This window comes from Phyllopteryx taeniolatus, chromosome 10, assembly GCF_024500385.1.
Source record: "Phyllopteryx taeniolatus isolate TA_2022b chromosome 10, UOR_Ptae_1.2, whole genome shotgun sequence".
In the NCBI taxonomy this organism is placed as follows: Eukaryota; Metazoa; Chordata; class Actinopteri; order Syngnathiformes; family Syngnathidae; genus Phyllopteryx; species Phyllopteryx taeniolatus.
Window position 1 is genome coordinate 29,270,277 of NC_084511.1, and position 17,562 is coordinate 29,287,838.

Genomic DNA, 17,562 nt, shown 5'->3' on the forward strand with positions numbered 1-17,562 from the left:
AAGCTTAACCATCTGCTTGAGGTTAAGTCTGCAAGCTGATTGTGTATATATATATATTTTTTTTTTTTTGCTTATTTCAACCTGGGGATTGGAGAATTTCACGAAAGGGAGGGCTGGAGGGAAATCGCTCCAGGATATCTTCCGCTGTCATTTGTTTGAAAGCGGCCGTAAGTCGTTGTGTTGAGCACTTGAGGTCTGTGTCGCGATACTAGTACACGGACGAGATGTGCCCTGATAGCAAATCCTTGTTGATTTGCTGCCCTTGACCTTGCATCTCCCCCTCGGGGCCCAGCCGAAACTTCCAGATTGGAAGCCACGAATGCACATTTGCATTAGGATGCCACTCGTGTCCGTGTTGATCCACAACGGCGTCCTTTTTTTTTTTTTTTTTTTCCGCTTGGGCTCTTTGCTTCAGTGCTTCTCGAAGTGGCCGCCAGCATTACACAACCAAAGCATCCCTGCAAGTGTGGACGCACAGCAATAGTGTCTTTTTATGTTTGTTTGTTTTGTTTGTTTGTTTGGCGTTTGTTGTGAACAACATGAACCCACACGTCAACACGACATCGCTGTTAACACGTCATCTAGGAACGTTGGAAACCAAACAATAATTCCTGATGAGGGACAAATATGATAAAGGCTTCATGACACGGCTTTTATGTTGATTATGTTGATACATGTCCAGGCCTGCTTATGTGGATTAACATCTAATGTAATGCGCATTTGTAGCGCTCGATGTATTAGAAGTAGCTCCTCCTCACTGTCACTTTTCACGACATCCCAAAAGAAGCTCAGACGTGTACTCGGGATTGTGATTAAAGTGCAATATCCTCCGTAATCGTTTGCCGTGATTGCGGGTGGGTGGGGGGGGGGGGGGGGGCTTGATTCATGAAAGGAACGATGGGACTTTTGGTTGAAGGCAGCGCTTTGTGTCCTCCGTAGACAATTTGCCCTCCTTCATCCGAATGTGGCTCTGACGTCTGCTGTCAAATGTCCGCCTTCTCGTCTCTTGAATGGGCCAGTGGAAGTGACACGAGGGTGGGAAATGGCTAAACGTCGACTCGACAGTCATTCGAGTCGTAACAGTCCGCGTCCGCCAATACGGAGATGCCCGCGACCACCCCCGCCCCCCCCCCCCCTCTCGCTCCTTCTTCCTCTCTCTTTGTGTAACCCCCCCCCCCCCCTCTCGCACGCCTCCCAGCCGGGTGTCTAACATGCACAGTGGAAAATCAAAGTGCGAGCCTTCCCAGTTCACACAGCTCCCGTGTCGCGCGCGGTGCGCCGTCTTGCCTCACGCGATCCGTGGAGTCGCTTGCGAATATGTTCCAAAGTTGCATCTGAAGGCCACGCCGGATTTATAATTGTTTTCTTTGAAATTCAAACACTTCATAATGCGTATTTTCTATGACGTCCGACTGAGGTGACTTTTTTTTTTTTTTTTTTTTTTAAACAAATGGATCCCTGCAGGCTGTCCAGATGCAGCTGGGCGCCGGTGACCGGGCTGGCGATCTGCCTGCTCGTGTGCGCCTGCGTCGTGGACCTGGTGCTGGCTCAGATCCGCTACTCCCTCCCCGAGGAGCTGGAGCACGGAGCCTTCGTGGGCAACATCGCGGAGGACCTGGGCTTGGATGTGGGCAAATTGTCCGCGCGTCGCTTCCGACTCGTGTCCGGAGCCAAAAAGCAATATCTGGAAGTGAACTTGGAGAACGGGATTTTGTTCGTCAACGAAAAGATCGACCGAGAGGAGCTTTGTGAGCGCAGCCCGAGCTGTTTTTTGCACCTCCAAGTTGTCATCGAAAACCCCTTAGAGCTGTACAGAGTGGAAGTGGAGATTTTAGACGTGAACGACAACTCCCCCGCTTTCCCTTGGAGCGAATTCAACCTCGACGTCACCGAGTCGGCAGCGCCCGGCTCCCGCTTTCCGTTGGAGAGCGCGCAAGACCCGGACGTGGGCAGCAATGCTCTGCGCTCCTACCAGCTGGGCGCAAACGAGCACTTCCTTCTCAACGTCCAGACGCGCAACGACGGCAGCAAGTTCGCCGAGCTGGTGCTCGACAAGCCTTTGGACCGGGAGCGGCAGAAGACGCACCGGATGGTTCTGAGCGCTTGTGACGGGGGGTCGCCGGAACGCTCCGGAACCGCCGTCATCACCGTCACGGTGCTCGACGCCAACGACAACGTCCCCGTCTTCGACCGCGCCGTGTACCGGGCCAGACTGGTGGAGAACGCGCCGAGGGGGACGCCGGTGCTCAAACTGAACGCCACCGACTCGGACGAGGGCTCCAACGGGGAGGTGACCTACGCCTTCAGCGGACACGCGCCTCTGAAAGTGCGCGAGCTGTTCAGCGTGGAGCCGTACACGGGGGAGATCCGCGTCAAGGGCGTCGTGGACTACGAGAAAGCCAACGTGTACGAGCTGTACGTGCAGGCGAGGGACCGGGGCCCCTCGGCCGTGGCCGTGCACAGCAAAGTGCTGGTGGACGTCGTGGACGTCAACGACAACAGCCCCGAAGTCATCCTCACGTCCGTGTCCACGCCGGTGCAGGAGGACGCGCCGCCGGGCACCGTCATCGCCGTCATCAGCGTCACGGACCGGGACTCGGCCGAGAACGGCAACGTGGACTGTCAAATCCCCAGCGACGTGCCCTTCCGGCTGCACTCGTCCTTCACGAACTACTACACGCTGGTGACCAGCGAGCCGCTGGACAGGGAGGCGGTGTCCGAGTACAACATCACGCTGACGGCGCGCGACTCGGGCTCCCCGTCGCTGTCCACCAGGAAAACCGTCCCGGTGCAAGTGTCCGACACCAACGACAACCCGCCGCGGTTTTCCCAGCCCTCCTTCACCGTCTACGTGACCGAGAATAACGCCCCGGGCGCTTCCATTTGCACCGTGACCGCCTTCGACCCCGACTCCAACCAGAACGCCTATCTGTCTTACTCGATCGTCGAGGGTCAAATTCAGGGCATGCCCGTGTCCACGTACGTGTCCGTGAACTCGGACAACGGCAACATTTACGCACTGCGATCCTTCGACTACGAGCAACTTCGCAACTTTCAGATTGTGGTGCGCGCTCAGGACGCCGGTTTCCCGCCGCTGGCCAACAACGTGAGCGTCAACGTTTTCGTTTTGGACCAGAACGACAACGCGCCGATTATCGTGTCCCCGCTGCCGAGGAACGGCAGCGTGGCCACGGAGGCGGTGCCGCGCTCCGCGGATGCCGGTTACCTGGTCAGCAAAGTCACGGCGCTGGACGCGGACGCGGGGCAAAACTCGCGGCTGTCCTACCAGGTCGTGCAGGCCACGGATCCCGGGCTGTTCAGCGTGGCGCTGTACACGGGCGAAATCCGGAGTTTGCGCCGGCTGGCGGACAAAGACGCGTCCAGACACAGACTGGTGATACTGGTCAAGGACAACGGGCAGCCTCCCCTCTCCGCCACCGTCTCCGTTGTGCTGACGCTGGTGGACAGCGCGCCCGAGTCCTTATCCGACCACGGGGACCTGACGCTCAGCCCTCAGCCCCCCTCCAACCTCGCCCTCTACTTGATCGTGTCTCTCAGCACCGTGTCGCTCATCTTCCTCGCGGCCATCATCGTCCTGGCCGCGGTCAAGTGCTACAAGGACCGGGAGACGCCGAGCGGCTACAACCTGCCCCCCTTGGCGCGCTGCTGCTGCGGCGGCTTCCAGCCCGAGCCCCCCCCGGAGGTCTTCAAAAAATCCAACCTCAACCTGCAGATTTCCTCCGCAGCCAACAAAGTGCCCACCAACTGCGTGGAGGTCAACGGAAGCGGCGGCCTGACGCAGCCTTATTGTTACAAAGTGTGCTTGACCCCGGAGTCGTCCAAAAGCGACTTCATGTTCTTGAAGCCGTGCAGCCCGGCGAGCACGCCGCGCAACAACGAGGCGAAGAGCGCGGAGCACGCGTGGGGCGCGTCTGTCAACAACGGAGCCCCTAACCCCCCGAATGAGGTAAGCAAACAAAAAACAAACAAACCAAAAAACATCGCAAAGGTCACGTTCGGCACTCGGATCGTGCATCGTTAAGACATTTCACAAGATGTCACACGTATGGATATTTATCGCAACGTCGGAGCGACTAATCGTTTGAAATATTTGGCACGCAGAAATAAAAGGAGCTCAAGATGCCCGATTAGCTTTTAATGGACACGTTAATGATCTTAATTTAGCCTGCGTGTGACGTCGCCGTATGGGCTGAAAACGAAGAAAACGTGATTCATTTCATTTCAAAAAGAAACACATACATCATTCTCAATGCCTCCTCCATCAGTGTGACTGCTCTGGATAAGGGAGGAGGGGGAGCAGGCTAAACTAAATTGCTTCCCGAACAACAAGTCAAGGGTAACGGGCAAGGTGAACGACAATTTTGATGTATTCGTCCGCCGTTCTGTCCATTTTGGCGCAGGCGACGGCTCGCAATTTATATGGGACAAATCTCCCCTCCGGCCATCCCTCAAGGGCACCGTGGACACAAAGAAGCATTATACTACACCCAATGTGGCGTGTTCACCATTGGGGGGGGGGGGGGGGGGGGGCTGTCCATTATTGATGAAAAATGGCAAATGTTCTGTTTTTGGAGAGGACACCGGGAAGGGAAGGGGGGGAGGGGGGCGGGAGGAGCAAGGACACGGCTGGACTGAGACGTGGCCCGCCTGTAGATGGGTCCCTCCGATGTCCTGCGGGTGCAAGGAGAGACTAAGATGTGAAGTCATATTTATCAGAAGGGGAGGGGGGGGGGGGGGGGAGGCGTTCGGGTGGAGTGGGGGCCGCAAGCAAGGACAGAGGGAATTCAAGGAGCCAGGATGTACTGTTTTCTAATTCCAGCAGACGGGGCAGTAGACCGTTAATGTGTGCGTGCGTGCGTGCGTGTTCATCACGCGCGACACCAGACTCCACCAGGCAGGCACACTGACAAATGTCATTTCGGTCACGGGCACAGCAGTTCCGGCCACAGGAAGAGGAGGGGGGGTGCCTCTTTAATCGTTAATTGGCTCCCTGATTCACTCAGCCGGGCACGCGCGCTCGCAAAAAAAAACAAAACGTACGCGCGCACACACTGAGGTAGGTCGGCAGGACGCGTCATCCGATGACGAGCTCAAGTGTCGGGCGAGGCGAGATTGATGGCGCGCACGAGCGTCGTCGTTCCGGACGACCTCGAGTGACCGCCGAAGGCGCCTCGTTATGGCGAAGCTCGCTAATGCAGTCAAATGTTCGTGTAAAGCGCGTGCACGCGGAAAGAAGCCAAAACAATGATCGTTTTTCTTCATTTTCTCGTTGGCGAGCTTCCCTTTGATGATTGAATCGTGTTCCCTTCCGTCCCGCCGGGCTCCTAATTGGTTTTCTAGCTTGCTTGGCAAGGGCCACGCTTAGAATACAGATTCTAAGAATAATTATTGTTATATCAGCACGGTTTGATGTCCCATTCTCCATGTTATAGCAACTTTCAGTGAATTAATAGAGTTGGGGGGGAAAAAAAAAAAGTCTACACACCCCTATTTAAATGGCAGGTTTTTGTAAAATGAGACCGAGATAATTAACTTCGAACATTTATGTGGCCGCTACTCAGCTGAAAAAAAACAATTCAATATTTTCGAGAATTGGAAACAAACCACTGATCTCAGGCACAAGTGTGGACACCCTCTAATTGGGGATGTTCAGAATGAACCGATCGCATTCAAATTCATGTTAAGCACACAAACCCCAAATAAAGTTCAGATGTTCCGGTCGGCTTTTCCTGACATTTAGGCACAAAGGTCGCGGTTGGGGAAAAAAAAAGGCATTGAATCGACCGCAACTGGGCTGTTCTGTTGGTCTTAGAAGACGTTTCGCCTCTCATTGGAGCAGGCTTCATCAGTTCATGCAACAAGGGTTTGGTAGTCAGCTAGTACGTCCTAACTTCTTCTAAGACAACACAATCCTTTGAATTCACTTCAATCGAACATGTACGTGACTAAAATCTGTTAAAATAAGATATATTACGTATATATATACGTTAATTCAACGATCGCTTGAGGTAAGTTCACGTAGTTGTAATACGATACGGCTCGCAAGCAGGCCACAAAACGTTATCTAGCCTAGCAAGCCAGTGCTAGCGCTAACGATTGTAGGTAAACATGACGGCGTTCTGTCGAATCATGCTCAAAATTTTCGGTAAATATTGGTCTGTGCGCGTGAATAAACGTTGACAACAGCTTCCAAGTACGTGGACAGCAGCAAGTACGGGAGGCGAAGCAATCCGATTGGTCGATGTCAAGGTGCGCTGTCGGAGAGTTGTCGTTGATATGTCACACTGCACGGAACATATCCCAAAAAAAATCAAACATGCTAGACTTTTCATTTTGGCGTCGTCGTGCAAATCATCGCTGGTGCGTTAGGTCACACTACAAGACGTTTTTGTCGTTCCCGAGCTGGGAAATCGGCTGCAGTAGCTAATCGGGCCATTATCGGGGGTTAAAATCCTGTCGTCCAATTATAAAAGGGCCTAATGTAAATAGTTTCAACATGACGTATCTCGGCTGCATTTCTGTAGATCACAAAAACCTGGCATTTTAACAGGGGTGTGGGTGTGTAGACTTTTTATATCCGATGTACATAATTAGAGACTCAGAGGCGTAAAAAAAAAAAAAAAATCACTTGGGTGCCCTTTTTCTGCGATCCCGCAGCGGCACAGAGGACACAAGCAAAACTAAGTGACGGACAAAAAAAACTGAAGGCAAAATTGCGCCGCCTCATCTTTGAAAATGAACTTCTAGCAGACGTCCACACGAGGGCAGCATTCGTCCATTTACTATTTTCTATCCCAGCTGAAAAACAGACCCGGGACTAGTTTTTAGTCAATTACAGGGCATATACAGAAAGAAACAAACATTTACACCGTCACCGAATAGGAACTGAAATCACGTAAGTGAACCACTGCACCATCAGTGACGATGAGTGAGCAATAGAAACAAGGATGGTCTTTGTTTAAAGACCCACCAAAGACGCCCACAAAATGTTTTGTAATTATGAACGCAGAGAGATGTCTGCCAAATTTGAATGAATACAAATATCACCAGTATGTAAAAAAAAAAAAAAACGCTCTGAAATGATGAAAAAATAAGGCCCTGCCTCGAGCTGCAGGACCGCGTGGGCGAGTCTGCTGAAGGCGCTGGAGACAAGCCCCTTCACCTGTCCATCAAATGCGTTCACTGTAGTCAACTACCGGATAAATAACACGTGCCTCTGTAGTTATGGTTCATAAACGGTTAACTTACCCGTGTGTCTATTATGTGGGGGAGACCCACACGTAACAACTGCGAGCGAAGCGCTAACGAGGGAGCTCGTTAGTTTGCTAGCTCACGGGCTAGCGAACGGAATGAAAGTTAACCATGTTGTGTGGATCTACACACAGCGCACGGAGCGAGACCGTGGCGTAGTGGACGCAGTCGACGCCGGTCCATGAGCCCGCTAGCGGCTAATAAGTACTAGCCTAGCCGCTAGTAGAAGGAGCCGTCCAACTTGCGGTGGGTGGATGTTGGTAACATCTGACTTATATTGAAGTAGACATGCACCATGGGAACAACAACAACAACAACAACAACAACAACAAAAGGTCATGATAATCACGCAAAATGAAATACCACCTTCCATTTTCTATAGGGCGCATCCTCATTCGGTGGCAGGTGAGCTGGAGGCAATCCCAGCTTCTGGAAGGCGGACGCCACGGTAAAAACTGGAGAAACAGGAGAAAAAAATGTAATACAGCGAAAGGCAAAAATCTCTTATCCTGGTTTGTGATGATTTGATAATGCAAACTAACACGCCGACAATCACTTTGTAATTCCTCCTCATCCACGTTCTCAAACGAATGGCGATAAAAATCCAAAATCAGCCAGAGAGTCAGAGGTTTTCATTCAACGATGTTTATTATTCTTTGCTGTCGTTTGCGACGTTGTAGAACTGCACCGCATCATACTGACAGCTGTTTAACCCTTGAGTTGCCAAAAAGGCTAAACAAAAACAAAAAAAATGTCAAAAAATAAATACAAAAATACAAAGCATCAAATTGCAAACAAGGCGTGTGGAATGTTGTGACCGATAAGTGGGAGATTTTAAAAGGACTTCACAATTTACATTACAGTACACTGCAGTATATTATTATTATTATTATTATTATTATTTTTATTATTTTTTTTACAGCTGAAGCAGCCAAACACAGATTGGACCCTCACAAAGAATCAGAATTCTTCCATCAAAAGGTAAAATGTTTTTTTTTTTTTTTTTTTTTTTTTAAACCATAAACTTATGATGTGTGTATAGCCAACTCAATCATCAAATGTCCATCTTGTCTCCAGTTACAATTCGATCAACATGGATGGAACGCTAATGCGGAAGGCCATGCACGCCGACCCGGAAAACTACGTCACGTCCACGGCGCCCGGCCAGTACTGGACGTGGGGCACTCGCACGAGGGCCACGAAGGGTACGACGAGCCAACTCGAATGAGAGGAAAACGTTCAGTGTGGAAAACACTCGGCGACGTTGCATCGGAGCTGAGAGCTGGTTGGAATATTTTGCCAGTCTCGAACTGCCAAATAAAGAAAGTTGCATGAGTTCCTCCAGCTGATTTGCGCATTCTTAGCTGACGTAGTATTTGTATCGCATTAGAATGTGAGTGCAAATGAATACTGAAGTGCAGAATCGCTCCTAATTCCTGGCCACGTATCTTGTACCGCAGACTATAAGATGTCTCCGTCGCCCGGTGGTGTTACCTCCCGGCCGTGGACTCCTCGGCGCACCCCTCCGCCCCAGCGGCAGCAGCAACCTACGAACCCCCCGCAGCCGCAGCCGCCGCCGCCGCCGCCTGACTACCACCACAACGTCTACATCCCCGGGACGCCGTCGGGCTTCTGCACCCTGAGGCCCGCGGCACAGCGCAGTGACTTGGACGTCCGTAACTCTTTCTCCACCTTTGGCAAGAAGCGGCGTCTGCAGATGTCCCCCCAGGGGGAGGCCGCCATGATCAATAACGACCTGTACAATGACTGACTTCCCACGGGCTGCCCGAGCGGCTGATCGGAGCGATGGATCACCCGAGATGAGGCTCGTCTGTCAAACGAACGAACGAACGAACGGTCGGCTCGCGAGTGGCGTAATATGTGAGCTAAATGCGAGTTCAGGACAAGGACAAATCGTGAGCGAACATCTTGAATGCTGAAGGGAAGTGGATTTTTGGGCTTATTTATGTGACGACATGTCTCAATGTCTGTTTTAATTTCCTCTTATTATTGCTGTTAATATTTAGACAATCAAACAGGAGGTGCAGATGTGACTTCCAAATTAGAGAATATGATAAGCGTCAGTAGGCTATTGCTTTTGCACATCTTGAAGTATGAATTCATATTGTTGGGTTTTAAGAATATAGAAAGTGTTTTTTTTTTTTTGTTTTTTTGTATGTATGTTCATCTGCTAACGTGTGACACACAAACATCAAAAGATGAGGAAGACTCCTCACACATGTACTGTAAATACATTTAATGGAAATAAAGTATTTTTTTGCATTCCAGTTCTTTCCCAAAGGACGATAAACAGGAGAGTTTTAATTTCCTGGGGTCAATTATTTTCAGGGTGAAAGGGGCTCCTCCAATCTTTTCGCCTCGGTAAGCTGTTTTCCGCCTTGATGAATAAATACACTAACATGCTAACATATGCTAATTGGAGCGCTCGCATTTCCATTTGCCCACAGAGGACGGCGGGGCTCCAAACAAAAAGTCCTTTAATGAAGACGTACGAGTGGCGCGACCGCTCCAAATGCCACACCTGGATGGGAGTTGAGGGGCCCCACAGCTGCTTTCTCTCCTTCCGTGTTGCCCTTTTACTTGTTCATTCTCAGGGAAATTGTTCCGCAGATTACACACGCGGCTACCGGCCAGGAACAAAGCAGCGTTAATTAGGTCGTCGTGTGGCTCAGACTGAGAATAATTCCGTTAATAAGGAAAAGGGAGTCCATGGAGAGCCGCGGAAGGAGCCGGGCGACCTTCCCTGGTGGAAGGCGATTCAGAAGGGGCATTCGATGTAGGTCAGATATGATGACTGGATATGCAGTAGAGTTTCTGATGCAAGATATCCCTTTCACCTTGAGTCAGTGAGTTCATTAACTATTAAAACTACCGACATATTTCCCTTTCAGGATCACGTCACTGACATTTTCCAAGGGTGGTGAAAAGTCAAACAAATGCAGAATAAAGTACAAAATCGGTGACCGCGTCGGTGGAGAAAAGCTGTCCGTTGCAGTGGTGCTGAACTTGCTTGTGGCCGTTGGCCGTTTTCCTCTCGGCACACGCAGTGCCTCCGCTCGCCCACCAGAGGGCGTATGTGTTCAACGTTCAATCCAGAGCGGGAGCAAGCGACGTCAGTCACGTGACGAGCGTCTCCGTCCATCGCTCACATGCGCGCAGAGGGGGGGAAAAAAAAGGAAAACCATGTCAGCAGTGAAACGTAACACGGCAGAAATGTACAATTAGCCGCGCATTTATTTGACTGCATTACGTGTCGTGTGTCATGCAAGAACAACTATTTAACATTAGTTCAATTTAACTACTAAGACAATTTAATATGTGAACATAGCGGGTTGAGGAATACAGGCTCAAACCGGGCATTTGTCACGTTGCTAAAAGTGCACAGCACGTAACGTTGCATGAGAAAGGTTACAGCCAAGTGAACAGCAGAGGGCGCCGTTGAGTAAGAATCCCGAACAACAGCACTTGCAGAAGAGCCAAGGGGAGAAGTGATCAGTTGCACTCACGTTCATGACAATAAAAGGTGATTTGAGAGCGAGGGAAATCGGGGAAGTCGTACACGTTTACTGTGGTATTTGTCGATTGGCGCAATTGTGACAAAAGCAACACATTTTACTTGCTCAAAGTATTCAAGTTAAGGTCGGGTCCCTGCAAATCCGATTTTATTCGGCTAAAGTAACACACATCAGGCAAACTGTTATACACTGCAACAAAATCGCAACGCTTGAGTTGGGGGATGGCGACCCTAACGCCTGCGCCGCGCTGTCCACAACTAAACACATAAATATATAGTGGAATCCAGCATTTATTCAAAATAACCAACAGTCACCTCACTATGGTGAAATAATAATAATAATAATAATAATAATAATAAAAATAAAAGGATACCTAAAAAAATGTCTGTCTAAAACAAAAGTAAAACAATATACATACAATATACAAGACTAAATGTGCACACCTGCATGCACCCAAACTTTTCTCACCAATAATGTGACCTCAAACCTGCACAACTCAATTGACAATTGGTTTTTAATCTTTTTAGAGGGGGAATTAAAAATAAACTACTTAAATAATGTGGTTGCATAAATGTGCACACCCTCTTCAGAAATAACCAATCACAATAAAATCCATGTTAATCGGGTGTCAGTACCCTCCCACAGGTGGGGTGCAATATGAGCAGGGGGGGGGGGTGGCCAAAGGCGCGACCGTGCTGGTCCAACCCCCAGCTGCAGGAAGGTGAAAGGTCACTTCTGTGGCAGGGAACGAGCCAGAGCTGCTTTGTGAGCTCAGAGACCTTTTTATTTCAATGACAGGCATCCAAATGTCATGAGAATTTCCATATTTACTGGGCACTTTGGACTTTGTTTCTCTTTCTAGATTGACTCCAATGAAGTGGCTGAAAAAAAACCACAGCAGGAAAAGTCGCACAGTAGTCGTCAAGTCTGCTATTATGTTCAGAAATATGATTCTTGCTTGATGTGCAACTTCAGTTGCTCAACAGTCGGGTGTCTCTGTTAGCGTTCGCTTTGCATGTTAGAGTTTTAACTTGCATTTGTAGATGGAGCAACCAACTGTGTTTACTGACAATGGTTTTGTGAAGTGTTCCTGAGCACACGTGCAGGCAATTTCCTTTACACAATAATGTTTTTTTTTTTTTTTTTTTTTTTAATGCGGTGCCACCTGAGGGGTCAAAGGTCACAGGCATTCGATGTTGTTTTTCAGCCTTGTCGCTTCCGTGCAGAGATTTCTCCAGATTCTCAGAGTCGTTTGATGATATTACGGTCAGATGATGAAAGACAAAGTTTATCCGCATTGTCTTTGTAGTGTATTCAGTTTTCCAACCATTCTATTCTGGTTTTATTTACATTCTACACAATGTGCCAACTTCATTGGAATTGCGGTTTATAGATGATGCATGTTACTTACCATTTCCAACTATGTTCATCTGAATTATTATTTTTTTGGGTTGGGTCACCTGTCAGTGTTGTACTTCATATGTACATTTTATGAACTCTAAATTCTAAATGACACAACATGAAGCTTACGTACTGGGACTGCTCAAGCACCTAAAAAGGAATTAGCATTTGTATTAATAGCCTGTTAGGTAAACATAACCCTAACGTAATGGGTTGATAGGATTTGTTTCCATTGAAATCCGCCATTGCTCTGAATCAGCCCATTTTAGCTGGAGCTAGCTTTTCATACACACACTCAAAAAAAAAACACACACACACATTAACTTAGTACACAAAAGTTGGCGTTTAAAAATTGTAGTTTATCATCATAACGTGATTATAGTGGATGTTTAAGAATAGGAGATACAGGTTAGGAGCCTAAAACTTACACACACATAAAAAAAGCAGAAAGAACGTTTGCAGTCACCTATTTTTGCTCCTTGGTGTTCCCTCCAAAAGAATGAAAGTGGATTGATGGGAACTATTTTTTGGGTGAGGGCAAAAAAAAAAGAAGACTGTCACAAACTGATGGGATCCTGTTTTTCAATAATAAACATTTGAGTTCTTTTAACTCAAGTATGAAGTTTTGCAGTAAAAGCAGTAAAAGGAATTATCGCTGTGAAAATGATTGGAAATGTCAACTGTTGCGCTGGGCCCTCGTACCGCTACAGTGGGCCTTTTCAGCCACATGGTGTCGCTGTTACCCTGTACTGTATAAGCAGAATACATCTGAGGCACATATACATCTCCACACACCCGTCGTAAAGGGTGGACACATGTCTTTCTTTTGCGTCCGATGTTCCTATTTGGAACAGTTGTGCTGCTCTTGATAATATTTTCTCATATTTAGAAACATAAAGGACATTTTTTTTCCCCCCTCAAAAGGACGCCAGTCATGTGTGATGCGGCACAAAGGATGGATTTTTGGACGCGGATCTTTGTGTTGTGTGCGGCATGGCCGGCTGCTTTGTCCGTGACACGCTACTCCATCCCCGAGGAGATGGAGAGGGGCTCCGTGGTGGCCAACCTCGCCGCCGATCTGGGACTGGAGCCTGGAGGCTTGGCCCAACGACAGGTAAAACTCGATATTTTCCACAACAAAAAATATCTGGATGTCAATAAGAAGACGGGGGAGCTGCTCATCATGGAGACAATGGACAGGGAATATCTTTGCCCCTCCAAACTAGTCTCCTGTCTCCTCAAGCTTGACGTAATAATAGAAAGTCCATTGCGCATCTTCAACATTGAGCTGGAAATAACCGATATAAATGATAACGCGCCGCATTTCAGACGAGATAGAGTACAACTGGACGTGTCTGAGTCGGCGACGCCCGGCGAGAGATTCTCCCTCCCCAATGCGGTGGATCCAGATGCGGGCATGAATACGATCAAAACCTACAAACTCAGCCCCACTCAGCATTTTACCATTGAAATCCAGACGGGCACAGACGGAAGTCAATATGTAGATTTAGTGTTGACCAGATCTTTGGACCGGGAGGAGACCCCGGTCCATAATTTAATACTCACGGCAGAGGACGGCGGTAGTCCAGTACGTTCCGGTACTGCTAATATTATCGTGAGAGTGCAGGATACCAATGACAACCCGCCTCGATTCGACGAGCGGATTTATACAGTAAACATGACGGAGAATTCGCCGGTCGGGACCACGGTGATAAAGCTCAACGCGACAGATCTCGACGAGGGGCCAAATTCAGAGCTTGTGTACTCCTTCACGCTTTACACGTCAGAAAAAACCCAAGACGTGTTTGCCATGAACCCCAGCACGGGCGAGATAACGGTGAAGGGCACCGTCGACTACGAAGACATGACATTTTACGAGATGCACATCGAAGCGAGGGACCGAGGCTCGCATCCGCTCCTGGGCCAGTGCAAGGTGGTCGTCCGCGTCACGGACATGAACGACAACTACCCAGAAATCACGCTTCAGTCTGTTAAAAACACAGTGAAGGAGGACGTGCCTGTCGGAACTGTCATCGCCCTGGTCGCCATCGGCGACAGAGACACAGGTGACAATGGGAAAGTCGATTTATTCATTCATGACTCCATCCCTTTTGTTTTAAACAAGTCATCAGACAGACCAATGCATTACCAGCTCATTGTGTCCAAACCTTTGGATCGTGAATCAGTGCCGGATTATGACATCACACTCATCGTGAGAGATTCGGGAAGACCACCGTTATCTGATAACGAAACGATAACTGTGCATCTGCTGGACGTGAACGACAACGTGCCGCGCTTCCCTCAGTCCTTCTATAGCATCCGCGTGCCGGAGAATAACGCTCCCGGCGCCTTGCTCACTTCCCTCAGCGCCTTCGACCCCGACCTCCACGAGAACCAGTACCTGGTTTACTTCATTGTGGAGAAGGAGATCGCCAACACCTCCATGTCCATGCTGTTCTCCATCAACCCGGAGAACGGCAACCTTTACGCGCTCAAGACCTTCGACTACGAGATGGAGAAGGACTTTCTTTTCCACATCGAGGCCAGAGACTCGGGTTCTCCTCCGCTCAGCAGCAACGCGAGCGTCCGCGTGGCGGTGGCCGATCAGAACGACAACGCTCCGGTCATCGTCTCTCCGTGGCGGGCGCACGGCTCGGCGGTGGAGGAGAAGATCCCCAGATCCACGGATAAAGGATCTCTGGTGGCCAAGGTGATCGCCTTGGATGGGGATTCCGTGCACAACTCTCGCATCACCTACCAGTTCCTGCAGGTGAGCGACGCCTCCTTGTTCAGTCTGGACCAGTACAACGGCGAGATCCGCACCACCAGGATGTTCAGTTACAAAGACTGGCGCCACCAGAGACTGGTGGTGGTCGCCAAGGACAACGGGGAGCCCGCTCTCTCCGCCACGGTCACCATCAAGCTGTCCACGGTGGAAACGGCCGCCAAGGCCTACTCGGACGGCGGCGAGGCGCCTCCGGAATACGACATCTTCTCCGACCTCAACCTGTATTTGCTCATCGGTCTGGGCTCGGTGTCCTTCCTGCTGCTCATCACCATCTCGGTCACCGTCGTGCTCAAGTGTCAGAAGGTCAAGCCCGGCAATATGGCTCCTCCCTGCAGGAACAGCGTGATCAGCGAGAGGAACTCCACCGTGGCGGATTCCACTCTGGTGTCCAACGACGCCTACTGGTACAGTCTGTTTCTAGCCGAGACCAGGAAAGGAAAGCTGGTGGTCAGGCAGCCCGTGCCCAAGGGCTCCAGATACTTCGTGTCCAGTATTCCCAGGAGCGCGGCCGGGTCCGCCACCAGCGACTCCGCCCCCTCCACCTTGCAGGTATGCCTCAACTGCATACATTTTGTCAGTGGAAGATTTAGTTGAAATGTTAAATGGTTGACTTGTCTAGAGCTTCACCATGGTAGTTTCATAACGTGGCACTTAAAATTCCTTCTCCTTTCAATGCGACGTACATTTGATCATTGACCTCCACACGAAACTCGTCAAATATGTGAACGCAGCAAACATACAGTTTGAGTGACACCCCAAAGTGATGCGTTACCTTCTCTGTTCTGAGGTCCATTCGCGCCTTGCTCAAGGGCACCTCACTGAGTTTTAGCCATTCACTCATGTCTTTACAGTGGATATAAAAAGTCTATACACCCCTGTTCTCATGTCAGGTTTTTGTGATTTATTCAATATGAGACCAAGACAGATACACTTTATTGCCAAAAGTATTCGCTCACCTGCCATATATGAATTTAAGTGACATCCCATTCTTAATCCATAGGTTTTCATTTGACATCAGTCCACCCTCTGCAGTTATAGCATCTTAAACTCTTCCTGAAAAGCTTTCCACAAGGTTTTGGAGTGTGGTTTTGGGTATTTATGACAATTTTTCCAGGCGCGCATTTGTGAGTTTCCACACTGATGTTGGACAAGAAGGCTTGGCTCTCAGTCTTCACTGTAATTCATCCAAAAGTGTTCTATCGGGTTGAGGTCAGGATTGTCCAGGCCAGTCAAGTTCATCTTCATCAAACTCTCTCATCCGGGTCTTTATGAACCTCGATTTGTCCACTGATGCACAGTTGTGTTGGAACAGCAAGGGGCCGTCTCCAAAGTGGTGCCACAAAGTTGGAAATGTCCAAAATATTAACTCCTGAGTTCCAGTGAAAGGAACTGTGAATGCTTCCGCATACTGAGAGGCTTTGGATAGTCAAATAGTTTGGGGATTATCCCTTCCTGTTCCAACACGTCTGTGCACCAGTGCCCAAAGCAAGGTCCATCAAGACACGGATGAGATATTTTGGGATGGATAAACTTGACTGGCCTGTACAGAACCCTGACCTCAACCTCATAGAACACCTTTGGCTTGATTTCGAGTGGACAGTGAGCCAGGCCTTCTCGTCAAACATCAGTGTGCGACCTCCCAAATATGCTCCTAGAAGAAGGGGCAAAAATTCCCATAAACTCATTCCTAAACATTCACTTAAAATCAAATCAATCAGTTGAGGAAGGTGAGCGAATACTTTTGTCAATATAGTGTAATTTCAAAACGTCTTCTCCCACAAAAGTTTTTTTTTACCGATACAACACGGTTGAAATTTTGCTTATATTTTTTAGTGGGGAAATGAAAATAACTGCGATAATGTGGTTGCACAAGTGTGCACACCCTCGTATAACTGGGGAAGTTACTGCGTTATTAAGTAACCAATCAGGTTCCAACTCATTAAATGGGAGTCAACACACTCATGCCACCGTTGAAAGTGTCTCTCCTTAATTTCAAATAAAGTTCATCTGTTTTTAGAATCCAGGTCACAATAGTGATGGAAAACATTTTGAAAGACACAAAAAAGGGACATTGGAACAGGGGTGTGTAGACTTTTTATAGCCACCGTCATTCTTTTTCGTAATTTGTTAGGTAAACATCGACTGAATGTGAGGTCAGGGTCGAGTCCCACGCCGTTGTTGCTTGTGTCATGCTGCACATCATGAATACTTTGCTTCTGGGCGGCTCTCATGTCTCGGAATTGCAACCTTCCTTCTCCCTTCGCTCTTCGACGCGTCGACCGCGACCCCGAAATTGTTCTCACCCCGACATATTAAGGAACATCGAGGAGCAAGGATCAAGCATGGAGGAGGTTGCACGGGAGCGCAATAATCGAGGACTTTCTGTTGCCTTTTGCGGAAGTCTTTCAGTTTCACGACAGCGACGTATAAAATGAACTGGAGCGCGACTTCACAAATTCAAAGGTTCAGCCCTCATTTTTGTCATTTATTATTTTATTCTCTAATGTCACCAAAAGAACGTTTTGATGATAGGACACCCTTTTTTTTTTTGTATTGCGCGTAAAA

General features: G+C 48.9%; 2 protein-coding genes across 3 annotated transcripts; both read left to right on the forward strand.

Annotated features, from left to right (window-relative positions):
• Positions 1–1,178: 1,178 nt before the first annotated feature.
• Positions 1,179–9,555, forward strand: si:ch73-233f7.1 (uncharacterized protein LOC100537710 homolog). Of its 2 annotated transcripts, none has more exons than XR_009790557.1 (4): positions 1,179–3,967; positions 8,195–8,253; positions 8,350–8,557; positions 8,733–8,872. XR_009790557.1 is itself a non-coding variant. In XM_061788220.1 (4 exons), the coding sequence occupies exons 1-4, from the start codon at positions 1,451–1,453 to the stop codon at positions 9,041–9,043; spliced, it is 3,015 nt and encodes a 1,004-aa protein (XP_061644204.1). In that variant the 5' UTR covers positions 1,194–1,450; the 3' UTR covers positions 9,044–9,555. The 2 variants fall into 2 exon arrangements, 1 of the variants encoding a protein (XP_061644204.1); XM_061788220.1 differs by having other exon boundaries at positions 1,194–3,967; positions 8,350–8,477; positions 8,733–9,555.
• A 206-nt stretch (positions 9,556–9,761) lies between these two features.
• Positions 9,762–15,740, forward strand: LOC133484967 (protocadherin alpha-C2-like). The gene has a single exon (XM_061788221.1). The coding sequence runs from the start codon at positions 13,144–13,146 to the stop codon at positions 15,589–15,591; it is 2,448 nt and encodes an 815-aa protein (XP_061644205.1). The 5' UTR covers positions 9,762–13,143; the 3' UTR covers positions 15,592–15,740.
• Positions 15,741–17,562: the final 1,822 nt, after the last annotated feature.